This window comes from Archocentrus centrarchus, chromosome 23, assembly GCF_007364275.1.
Source record: "Archocentrus centrarchus isolate MPI-CPG fArcCen1 chromosome 23, fArcCen1, whole genome shotgun sequence".
Classification (NCBI taxonomy): Eukaryota; Metazoa; Chordata; class Actinopteri; order Cichliformes; family Cichlidae; genus Archocentrus; species Archocentrus centrarchus.
The window spans coordinates 1,798,340-1,811,245 of record NC_044368.1 but is presented as its reverse complement, the minus strand read 5'-3'; the positions used below and the strand labels follow the sequence as shown (position 1 = coordinate 1,811,245).

At 40.8% G+C, this 12,906-nt stretch overlaps 1 protein-coding gene across 2 annotated transcripts; it reads left to right on the top strand.

The window, feature by feature from the left end:
• Positions 1–881: 881 nt before the first annotated feature.
• LOC115773370 (NLR family CARD domain-containing protein 3-like) lies at positions 882–12,106 on the top strand. 2 transcript variants are annotated; one of them, XM_030720075.1, is made up of 6 exons: positions 882–1,009; positions 3,918–4,153; positions 4,275–6,114; positions 10,177–10,350; positions 10,526–10,699; positions 11,894–12,106. In XM_030720075.1, the coding sequence occupies exons 1-6, from the start codon at positions 882–884 to the stop codon at positions 12,081–12,083; spliced, it is 2,742 nt and encodes a 913-aa protein (XP_030575935.1). In that variant the 3' UTR covers positions 12,084–12,106. The 2 variants fall into 2 exon arrangements, with proteins under 2 accessions (XP_030575935.1, XP_030575934.1); XM_030720074.1 differs by having other exon boundaries at positions 4,272–6,114.
• The last annotated feature ends 800 nt before the right edge of the window (positions 12,107–12,906 follow it).

Below are 12,906 nucleotides of genomic sequence, written 5' to 3'. Positions count from 1 at the left end.
CTGAGTTTGCTAAACTCAGGCCGGGTAAAGTTATTCTTTTTTGAAGTGGGTCTGGGAGCAGGAGGGTCTGACCTGAGGGACACAGGCAGCAGCTTGGACAGAATAACTCTGTAATATCAGTTCTGTGTCTAACAGGTGGCCAGCAGCATGGACGAGAGTGATTCTCTTATCTCTTTCTTCAAAGTCTGTCAGCTTTTGAACAAACTGGATGGAGGACATGTTTTGGCTGGACTCATGTTGAGGGAATTATAACTTTGGTAAAATTTCTTATTTGGAGAAAGCCTGACTGTTTGAACCTGATGATTTTCAATGTGAAAACAAAGTCCGGGGTCAAAAATCCCATCCAGAGTACAGACAGGGTCTGGGTCAGGTTTGTGGGATGAATAAAAGGATCTCTTATTTGGGATCATTGAGCTGAGGGAAATTTTGTGGTATCCAGTATTTAACGTCAGAGAGACAAACCAAATTATTTAAGTTTGTATTTATGTCACTATTAAACAGCTGAGCGTGTGGCTGTATATCATCCACACAAACATGGAAATGATGTCAGTGTTTCCAGATTATCTGACCCAAGGGAAGCAGGTAGGAGGATTTCATACCTGAAGCTGAGCTGTATCTCACACACCTGTAATGTCATCAAATGACTAAATGGAGGGGGGGGTGCTCATGTGAAGACAGAATCCATTTTACAGTCACAGAGCAGGAGGAGGAAAACGAGGTGAGTGTTACTGTGCATTTTTGTGATGTCAGAATTATCAGTGCTTGTGTGCTGAATTTCCTGTCCTGCCAGTTTTGTTGGTGACTCTCGAGCGAACGTGTTCAGGATTCTTGCTCCTTCCACACACTCGGTGTTGTTGCTTTCTCTCTCAGACTGACTGAAAATGAGTGATATGAAGGAAGACAAGAACGGAGCAGAGTCTCCAGGATCCAGCCGTCTGTCTATGAAGACTGACTTTTCCAGAGATGCTCCTCTGGCCTTCGGTGGTGATCGTAGATCTTTAGACCCAAAGTAAGAGACTATTTACAGCTGTGGTCAGAAGTTTCCATCCACTCTTCAGGAGCTTCGATTTCAATGCTTCAGTGGTGCTGAGTTCCTTAAACTGTTCTTTTTCCAGGGTGAAATGATTGTACAGCATCTTTAATGACTTTAATAAGCAAGAATTGGGTGCACAATTTTGAATTGACTTTTGATTCCTCCAATCCACACAGATGAAAGTGTACAGGCTTTGGGAAGGCTGGGAAAGTTAGCCTGCTTGATCCATTTCACTGTTTGTGTGTCTGGGATAACTGTCCTGTTGGACCACTGAACTGTGTCCAAGCTTCAACCATCTAATTGTTGGTTTGAGATGAAATGGAAGAATTTGAAGGTAGTCTGCCTCCTTCATTATTCCATCCACTTTGTCTAATGTACCACTGGCAGCAAAAGAGCCCCAGAGCATGATGCCACCACCATCCTTGACAGCTGCTTTGTTCTTAGATACTCTATTATCACAACAGAGCACTTCGCTCTCGGACTGCTGGCTTACTTGTGGTTCCTAGGATACTTAAGAGTAGAATGGGAGGCAGAGCCTTCAGCTTTCAGGCCCCTCTTCTGTGGAACCAGCTTCCAGCTTGGATTCAGGAGACAGACACCCTCTCTATTTTTAAGATTAGGCTTAAAACTTTCCTTTATGATCAAGCTTATAGTTAGGGCTGGATCAGGTGACCCTGAACCCTCCCTTAGTTATGTTGCAATAGGCCTAAGCTGCTGGGGGGTTCCCATGATGCACCTAGTGTTTCTTTTCATTGACCTCTTTTCACTTGCTGTGTGTTTATCCCCGATGCTTTAATTATTAGTAATTAAATAATAGCTCTCTCTCCCACAGTGTGTCTTTTGTCCTGTCTCCCTCCCCTCACCCCGAACCGGTCGTGGCAGATGACTGCCCCTCCCTGGTTCTGCTGGAGGCTTCTTTCTGTTAAAAAGGAGTTTTTTTCATTCCCACTGTTGCCAAGTGCTGCTCATAGTGGATCGTTTTGACTGTTGGGGTTTCTTTCTAATATTGTCTTTACCTTAAAATATAAAGCACCTTGAGGCAACTTGTGTTGTGAAATGGTGCTATATAAACTGAATTGAATTCAACTGAATCCTCCAAACATACATTACCAAAACTGGTATACTCATTGACTGGTACTCTACCTCTTGTCACTGTGGCCAAATTGCTCAATCTTTGTCTCGACCATTCAAATTTTTGTCTTCTGAGTATCCTTTAATTTCCTCTTATGTGAGGGTGACAGTTTGTGTCTTCTTTGAGACCATGGCAAAGCAGTGACACATCCAAATAACTTGTAGTTTCTTTAGAAATGGCTCCAAGAGACTTTGTGTAAATCTACAATTCTCCTTCTTAGATCTTCACTGAGTTCTTGAACTTTCCTACTGTTCTAAATATTGGTCAATCCAGTGAGTGCTGACAAACAAATCCTGTTTATGCAAGCAAAGAGAAACTACCAATCATAGTCAATCATAATCCTTATTGAGAAGCTAATAGACCTTGGTCTGGTGAATTTAAAAGGCATTGTACAACCTTCAGCCCAACTTAATAAAATATTAAAGACCATTTATGGCTAATTATAGGCCAATCTCCAACCTTCCTTTTCTCTCAAAGATTCTTGAAAGAGTAGTTGTAAAACAGCTAACTGATCATCTGCAGAGGAACGGTTTATTTGAAGAGTTTCAGTCAGGTTTCAGAATTCATCACAGTACAGAAACAGCATTAGTGAAGGTTACAAATGATCTTCTTAGAGCCTCTGACAGTGGACTCATCTCTGTACTTGTCCTGTTGGACCTCAGTGCAGCTTTTGATACTGTTGACCATAACATTTTATTACAGAGATTAGAGCTTGCTATAGGTATTAAAGGTACTGCACTGCAGTGGGTTGAATCATATTTATCTCATAGACTCCAATTTGTTCATGTAAATGGGGAGTCTTCTTCACACACTAAGGTTAATTATGGAGTTCCACAGGGTTCTGTGCTAGGACCAATTCTATTTACATTATACATGCTTCCCTTAGGCAGTATTATTAGAAAGTAGGGCTGCAACAATTCTTTGCGTAACTTGAATAGTTTAATTATAAAAAGTCCTCAATGCAAATTCGTTGCTTCAGTGCTTCGTTTAAACTCTGCAGCACTCAGGTGTCTCGTTTCGCTCGCATTAGAAGCATTAAGTTCTCCGGCACCTTCTTCTTCTTGTGGCTTTAATGGTGGTTTGTTTATACTCCACTCTGCATTTAATCATTAGTTATTATTAATCTCTGTCTCTCTCCCCTCAGCAGATGACTGCATCCAGTTCTATTTTTTTAAAGTCAGAGTGATTCCACCCTAGAAAAAGAGCAGTACAAAGAAATTATTAAAAGCCCGAAAATCCCATGACATTCAACACGATGATGAATGTATGCAATATTTGGCTGTCACAAAGGGTCACCACAGCAGGAAGCTCTGTATCTTTGATTTGGTAGTTTTAAGCTGGATACTCTTCCTGACTCATCCCCAAAAGAGGATTTGCATCTCCACCTGAATTTTACCAGGTAAAATGTTTGAGAACTAGTTCTCATTTACAAACATGACCTGGCTGATTGAACCAGTGATCTTTTGTTTGTCAGGTAAATGTTTAAACCACCATATTATACAGCCGCATAGGAAGCTATTAATGAATAAGTCACAATTTTGACACAAAAGTGATTTTCAGAAAAAGTACATTTGTTTGCTTGCTCTCAGAAAACACCAAAAATGAAAGCTTTTGATGGAGAGACACTACTGAGCGCTCAGACCAAGAGACATAAGACAGAAATATAGATTTATCTGGAAGCCAGTGCTGGTGTAAAACTTTAATATTTCTGACTTTGTGTTTTGTCAGAATAATTTTTCTTGGTGTCCACAGAGAGAAGAAGAGGAGTCGTGTCTGTGTGGAGGAGCCGCTGTCCTGCTATTCTTTGTGTCAGGACGTCCTGAAGGATCCGGTCCCTACCAGCTGTGGACACTGGTTCTGCAGACAGTGCATCTCCTCATACTGGGACCAGTCTGCTTCATCAGGAGACTCCTCCTGTCCTCAGTGTGGACAAAGACCCAGAACCAGAGCTGGACTGCAGACAGCCAGTCAGAGCAGCTGTGGACAAAGTAAGACTGAACATCTGTCTGCTGATGGACTCATTTCTGAAAACTGGACTTCTTGTTGTGTTGTTGACACATTTCAGAGTTTCTTTCTCTTTAGTCTCAGTGTTTTTCTGTCTTTCAACAGATGCTGGTCTGCAGGAGGTTTTAGAGGAACATAAGATCAGTCTGAGGAGGAGATGTGAACGTGTGACTGAAGGAAGTGATCAAACAGGAAGTGGAACCCTCCTGAACAGGATCTACACTGAGCTCTACATCACAGAGGGACAGAGTGAAGAGGTTCATACCCAACATGAGGTGAGGCAGCTGGAGACAGCTTCCAAGATGGACGCCCTCCATGACAGACCAATCAGGTGCCACGACATCTTTAAAGCCTTCCCTGACCAACAGAGACCCATCAGAGTGGTTCTGACCAATGGCGTCGCTGGAGTTGGAAAAACCTTCTCAGTGCAGAAGTTCAGTCTGGACTGGGCAGAGGGCTTGGAGAACCAACATGTCAGTGTGGTGATGCTGCTTTCATTCAGGGAGCTGAACCTGATCAGAGATCAGCAGTACAGTCTTCTGGAGCTGCTCCATGTTTTCCATCCAACATTACAGAAGGTCCCAGCAGAGAAGCTCGCTGTCTGGAAGCTTCTGTTCATCTTTGATGGCCTGGATGAAAGCAGACTTTCATTGGATTTCACCAACAGGAAGCTCGTGTCTGATGTCACACAGAAGTCATCAGTCAGCGAGCTGCTAACAAACCTCATCGAGGGGAAGCTGCTTCCCTCGGCTCTCGTCTGGATAACTTCCCGACCTGCAGCAGCCAATCGGATCCCTCCTAGATGTGTGGAGAGGCTGACAGAAGTACGAGGCTTCACTGATGCCCAGAAGGAGGAGTACATCAGGAGGAGATTCAGTGATGAAGAGCTGTCCAGCAGAATCATCTCCCACATGAAGACATCCAGGAGCCTCCACATCATGTGCAGAATCCCAGTCTTCTGCTGGATTACTGCTACAGTTCTGGAGCACATGTTGACCACAGAGCCGAGAGGAGAGCTGCCCAAGACCCTGACTGACATGTACTCACACTTCCTGCTGGTTCAGACGAAGAGGAAGAAGAACAAGTACCATGAGGGACATGAGACGAGTCCACAGGAGCTGACGGAGGCTGACAGGGAAGTTCTTCTGAAGCTGGGGAGGCTGGCGTTTGAACATCTGGAGAAAGGAAACATCATGTTCTACCAAGAAGACCTGAAGCAGTGTGGTCTGGATGTGACAGAGGCCTCGGTGTACTCAGGAGTTTGTACAGAGATCTTCAAAAGGGAGTGTGTGATCTTCCAGAAACCAGTCTACTGCTTTGTTCATCTGAGCATTCAGGAGTTTCTGGCTGCAGTCTACATGTTCCACTGTTTCACCAGCAGGAAGACAGAAGTCTTGGAGGACTTTCTGATTAATCTTTTTCCTCATTTATTCACTGATGATGATGAAGATTATAATGATGATAATAACGTGCCCATCTCCACTCTGGATGTGTTTCTCTGGAAAGTCATGGAAGTATCCCTCCAGAGTAAAAATGGCCACCTGGACCTGTTTGTTCGTTTCCTTCATGGCCTCTCTCTGGAATCCAACCAGAGACTCTTGGTAGGTCTGCTGGGTATGATGGAGAACAGACCAGAAATCATCCAGACAGTAATCAAGAACCTGAAGAAGATGAACAGTTATGAAATCACTTCTGACAGAAGCATCAACATCTTCCACTGTCTGATGGAAATGAATGACCTCTCAGTCCATCAGGAGATCCAAGAGTTCCTGAAGTCAGAGGACAGATCCAAGAAGAAACTCTCTGAGATCCACTGCTCAGGTCTGGCCTACATGCTGCAGATGTCAGAGGAGGTTCTGGATGAGTTGGATCTCGAGAAGTACAACACATCACCCGAAGGACGACGAAGACTGATTCCAGCTGTGAGAAACTGCAGGAAGTTTCGGTGAGTCCTAGTGTGATTGTCACTGTGCTTATGCTTATTCTCTTCTGGGTCATGGGGGTACACTCTTAGAAGAAACTCCCAGTCCTCCCTCTCCAAGCTCTCCAAGGCACTTTCTCCATCTCTTCTGAGGGGACACCATTACTTTCCTATGTAATCTCTCCAGCAAGTCCTGATCCTCCAGGATCGTCTTCCAGTTGGACATGAATTACCTGACCTGCAAGGCATACAGTAGTCATTCTAGTCAGATGCTGAACCACTTTAATTGGTTGTAGGAGTAGGACCAGCAGGTCTACCCTAAATGATCAAGTTCAGATACCCCTTTCCACTGAAAATCATGGTCTGAGACTTGGAACTGCTAATAGTCCTTCACAGTCAAACTACCCCCATGTAAGCTGTAGTTCACTGTTTGATGAAGCTAAATAAACTACATTATATTCAATGAGCAGAGATGAGATCTTCTAGTCCTGCCTATAATCAAATCCCTGTACAACTGCAGCAAGCGCTTGTTCCGTATTGCTGGCAATAAGTCGGACTAGTTTCCTGTGGGTGTTAATTTCTGCCAGGGCTGTCAGTTGTCACCAATTCAGTTCATAATTTTTATGGACAGAATTTCTCAGCACTGTTGAGCAAGCTCAATAGGATGCTTTAAGGCTTAACTCTGCAGAACTATGGCATAAATAAGTATATTAAAGGCTCTTTTTACATAATTATATAAGTGGAAAAGCACTACATAAAGGACGGAAACACTGCTGCCAGGAAATTATGGCAAGTAAAGGTGGTAAAGGACAACAAAAAACTACAGCAACATCGAGGCCTGATACACAATCTGCCTCCTCGAACTCGGGTGGAAAATGTGACACCGGGCCTCTCAAGGTTGAGGTTATAAAACGGGATCTGTTGTTGTCTCTGTGGGCGGATTTCGTCTCCATGATGAAAACAGAGGTCAGAGCGGTTTTGGAAAGTGAAATGGCAGTGATCGCAATCGAACCACTAGCCATAGCCCTTTATATATATATATATATCCCACCCCTAATATATATATATATATTAGGGGTTGGAACTTGATTAAAAAAATTGATCGAATTAATTAGAAGCTTTGTAATTAATTAATCAAAATTAATCGCATTTCTATCACATTTCAATATTTAACATGAGAAATATGAATTTAAGTTTGGTTGATGAATGAATCAATATACATAAGCTTAAACTTCACGAAGGGTGGAAGTGCTCCTGTGATAAGCAAACTCCTGAAATTAAAGTTAAGCATCATAGCTGGATAGTTTTATTCAACATTAATGTCTCACTTAATATAGTTGGAAATTAATCATTTGCTCAGCTGTATTCCTTGATGTTGAAATGTGTTATACTCATAAAAACAGGTCAATGCCTAACAGGTAAAAAGAACAAGAGACCCAGCTCCTAAAGTATACAGTAACCAGTAATATATCATAAATACTTTACAAAAAAAAAAGAATTGAAATAATAAAATATACAAAAATGAAATAAAATAAAATTAGGGGGTTACAATTGAAACTCTTCCATTATTTCGTACAGTTTTATGGCATTTGTTTTATGCATCATATCGAGACATTTTTTGAACATGGAGAGTTAATTTTTTAAGAGCAGAGAAAGAGAGGGAGCACTTTGCAAATCTGTGGATGTAATATTTTGTTATAATAATTACAGTATTGACTATGGTTCAGCTGAACGGACCATCAGAACCACCCTCCCCAACCTGCAGGACATTTACACCAAGCAGTGCAGGCTGAGGGCCATGAAGATCCTAAAACAGCCCAGCCACCCCGGACACTCTCTCTTCTCCCTGCTCCCATCAGGCCGGCGTTACCGCTGCCTGAGGACTAAGACTGAAAGGCTGAAGAAGAGTTTTTACCCACAAGCCATCCGTCTGCTCAACTCTGAGCCCTAACTGGACCATTATTGCACAGTGTAAATATTATAATTTATAATCTATAATTTATAATCTATAATTCCACGTAAAAGTGTGCATAGTGTATAGCATATAGAGTATAGTGTATAGTGTGAATTACTTTTTTTATTTTTATTCTTCTTCTTATTTATATGTGTGTGTATATATGGTTGCAGGTACAAAATACATTTCACTGTGCATTGTACTGTGTATAACTGTGCATGTGACAAATAAACACTATCTTAATCTTAATCTTAAATTCCATATTTTTATCTTTGAGAAAAAATCCAAACCGAATATCTTGTAGTGAGAAGAAATCTACACACATGGAAGTTGTGGAGTGAACCCCATAACTTATAAACTTCGCTACACTCATAAAACAAGTTTAGTTGTTTCCAACTGTGTTTTACAAAAGCCACAATTTGCGACTTCAAATTTAAATCTCTCTCTTATGAATTCGTTTGAAGGATAAATGTTGTTTATTATTTTAAATTGTAGTTCTTTATATTTAGGAGGAATTGGAAATTTTAGATATTTTGTCCTAATTTTTTATATTGTAGATTTGTCAAGGTTTTGTAAGGTAAGTTTGTTTTTTGTTCTTCCTGGGTACATGTTGTTTATAGAATATTGATTTAAAAACTTATTGCTACATTTGTTTTCCACAATATCCACATAACCAATTTGAATCTTGCGTAATGTTGGTGTTGTGAAGTTGGACAAATAGTTTTTAACTGACTGAATGAGGACGATAGGGATGTTTTGTATTACTTTTTTATAGTTTGCTGTGGAGCAATCAATTCCATATTTGTTATTGAAATCCTCCAAATTAAGAATTTCCCCATTTTCATCCAATAAGTGAATAATTGACCAGATTTCTTTCTTGTGGAGTGCTCACTCTGTCTCAGGGACGAGTTGCTGACCCAGGCAGAAGAGTTTAAGTATCTTGGGGTCTTGTTCACAAGTGAGGGGAGAGGAGGTGGATTGGGGTTGCGGCTGCTGTCATAGTGAAGTGCGAGCTGAGTGTGAAAGCAAAGCTCTCGATTTACCGTCAGTCTACATACCTGTCCTCACCTATGGTCACAAGCTTTGGGTAGTGACTGAAAGAGCAACATTGTGGATACAAGCAGCAGAAATGAGCTTCCTTCAAAGGGTGGCTGGCCTCTCCCTTAGAGAGAGGGTGAGGAGAGCAGTCATCCGAGAGGGGCTCAGAGTATAGCTGCTACTGCTCTGCCTCAAAAGGAGCCAGTTGAGGTGGTTCAGGCATCTGACTAAGGCACCTCCTGGGGACCTCTTGAGTGTGGTGTTTTGGGCATGTCCTTCTGGGAGGAGCACCCTGGGTAGACCCAGGACACGCTGGAGACATTGTATCTCTTAGCTGATACCTTGGGGACCCCAAGGCATCAGCTTTTTTTGCATCAGCTTCTGGCAGAACCATGTTCTGCTTGGTTTACTGGTACTTACCAGCTTCCTCCAGCAGATCTCACAGCCAGACTGTGGACAGTATAGAAACTCCATTTTCTCTCTTTAATCTGCAAATTAAATCAAAGCCAAGGTCAAAAGTCTGCAGGTCTAAGGCTGCAATGATTCCTCGAGTAACTCGAGTAATTTGATTATAAAAAAAATCCTCAAAGCAAATTTTTGCTTCGATGCTTTGTTTAATAAATTCTGCAGCACTCAGGTGGAGTGTTTCACTCTTCTTCTTGTCGGTTTAATGGTGGTAAAACCAGCTTAGAGCTGCATTGCCGCCACCTACTGGACTGGATTGTGGATCAGGCTTTAGAAAAAAAAAAACCCTCAGATTCAAAAAGTTCCTTGTTGCTGCGACAGATTCCCTTTAGCACTGAGTGGATCATCGCTGACACGTTTTTCCACGCCTCCCCCGCTCTCTGCCGTGTTTGTGTGTTGTGCTCACTGTGCTGAGAATTTCAGCTGTTATTTTTTTTTATCTACTTCAGCTCCCAGAACGGATCGCTATAACCAAAGTTTGCTAGCGAGAAACTGAGGAGAATCAGATCAGATCGACTGAACCACTGATGAGAAGAGAAAAATGTCAAACAGAAAGAGCTCAACTCATGAAATGTATGAATTAAATATAAAGTGTCCTCTTTGTAACAACATGTTTTCTGTCATCACAGACTTTCTAACTGTTGGCTCTCAGCTGCTCACTATGAAACCGTGGCCTCAGCTCTGAAGTCCAACCCCTCCCATTTGACAGAGCTGGACCTGAGTGGGAACCACCTGAAGGATTCAGTACTGAATCAGCTCTTTGCTGCTCTGCAGAGTCCAAACTGTAGACTGGAGACTCTGAGGTCATTTCACTGAGAATGTTGTTATTTCTGGAGATATTTCAAGAGTTTGAATTGTGAAGTAATCTGCTCATAACAGACTCCATTGCTGTTTGATAGATGATGGTCATGTAATAAATGAAATAATGAACACATCTAATTAGATTATCAGTGAGTTTATGTTTTCTTCTTTATTCAGATTGAAGGGCTGCAGGTTGTCAGAGATCAGCTGTGCTGCTCTGGTCTCTGCTCTAAAATCCAACCCCTCCCACCTGAAACATCTGGACCTGAGTGACAACAACCTGCAAGATTCAGGTGTGAAACAGCTTTGTGGTTTTCTGGAGAGTCCACACTGTACACTTGAGACTCTGAGGTCAGTTTAATTACTGTCTGTTATTTATAAACCTATGATTTAAGTGCAGTGTTAAACAAATTTATCAGACCTCCACCCAATGTAATGTTTATGCCACAGCTGCCCTAAATTAACAGTATTAACCAACATCATTTTTGGCTTTTGTAATGGTTAAACCACCATTATCAAAACAATATTTTAATGCAAAATTATATATATTGTTATCCATGAATTTTCAAACTTGCAGTTTTACAAAAAAGCAGAAAAAAAAGAGTAAAGCGCATTATTAGTTTTCATTGAGATGCCAAATTACAGGTATTTACTTGCATTCCTGAAAAGTTTGTCTTAGTGGTTGAATGTTGTGCCTGATTAATTTCTGACTTTTCAGAGAAGTCCAGTGTGCCAGCTCGAATTTGTTCATAAAAAATATTAATTCAGTTTGAAATTCCCCAAGTTAAAGTCTGGACGTGAATCCTATTGAACAGATTTGGGATTATAGTGGATTCAAGGATAGATTGCACAAAAGTTCAATCCAAAGCAAGTGTCTGGGAACAGCTAGAAACTATCTGGAACTCATTAAGGAAAGAAACTGTGGAAGAGTACAAGTACAGCAAGAATGCCAAAGAAGGCCATACAAAATATTAAGCTTTTTGGTTATTGTGTGAGAATATGGGCTATTTAGTTGTTTCACTTTGTTATTAGCTAATAAATAACAATAACATTTTAAATTTTAAACTTTTTTTAAACAATTTCTAAATTATACTTTCACCTGTACTTCCATCCATAAAGCTGTAAATTTTCTGTAAATTTTTGCAATTTTTCTTTCCCTAAATTTAATTTGATTTCACAGAAAGCATTTGATTTATTTAAAATAAGGAAGGATAAATATTTTGTTTACTTTTATTTAATGACACTCCACAAAAATGTCTGATCATTGATTCTGAGTCATCAGAACACAAAAGAAAGATTAAAACATATTTTCAGATGTAATATTTAACATAACATATTGTACTGATCCTGTAATGAGTCACTTGCAGCATGTTAGCGATCAGCATCGGCATGAATAGGTGTTCGGATGTTGCGTGTGGAAGGCTGACATGATGGTGATCCACAATACAAAAAGTCAGTTTACTCATTTGAGCTCATGGACCAGGATGTAGTAATGTCCTGAATACCTTGGCAATGACTATCTGTATGTTTTATTCTTTTATTTAGATTGGAGCGCTGCAGTTTGTCAGAGATCAGTTGTGCTGCTCTGGTCTCTGCTCTGAAGTCCAACCCCTCCAATCTAAAACATCTGGACCTGAGTGGCAACAACCTGCAGGATTCAGATGTGAAGCAGCTGTCTGATCTTGTGAAGAGTCCACACTGCAGACTGGCTGGAGTCAGTCCATGCTACTCTTAGCAGTATTGTACTAAACAGTTAGTATGAAAGCAATGAACCAGTCTTCTTTCCCACACTGCCTCTGTATTAAACTGTTAAATTTCCAATATGTCTGTTTCTTCAGACTTCAATCATCCAATCCAATAAATGACACCAAACAAGTCAGTAGCAGAATGAGCTGTTTGGCACTGGCAGAGAAGATTTGGCAAGTTTTTCATGAGCAGAACCTGCAAACTCAACTCTGCCACGCAACCTTACAAATGCCGTTTCCTTACAAATGGGGCTCCATTTAATGGACAGCGTATTGTTTTTATACTGTGCTAAGAGTCAAAAACAATTTAAAAGAGCTAAATAACACATTTTATCACTGTTTGTATTTCACTGCACATCTCATTAATTTGATTTAGAGATAGTGTTGAGTCTCACTCAGTGTCTCCTGAAGATAACCTAGTTGTCACTCAGGACGCCACGGCCCACAGCAGTTCAAGGCCAAAAGTTTGAAACTGTAATAAATCAAACTCCAGATGAAAAACAAAAAATGTCATTAAGAAAGTATGGTCTGAATCTAAAAGCATGAAATCTGCAGCCAAAATCTTTTTAAAAAGGACTAAAATTTAACAAACTATGAGAGGGGAAAGTGAATTACCGAAAGGAAAAAACAGATGCAGATGATTTTAGTCTCCACAGTCCACATTCACACACCACCTCCATTGATTTCATGTTTTTATTCATTCACATATTCTGGAGACAGAATGATCTGCAGAGGACTTTTGTTTATGACACATTCACAGACATACAGCACACAGGCGGCTACAAGGACATTCAACTGTGTATGCTTATCAGT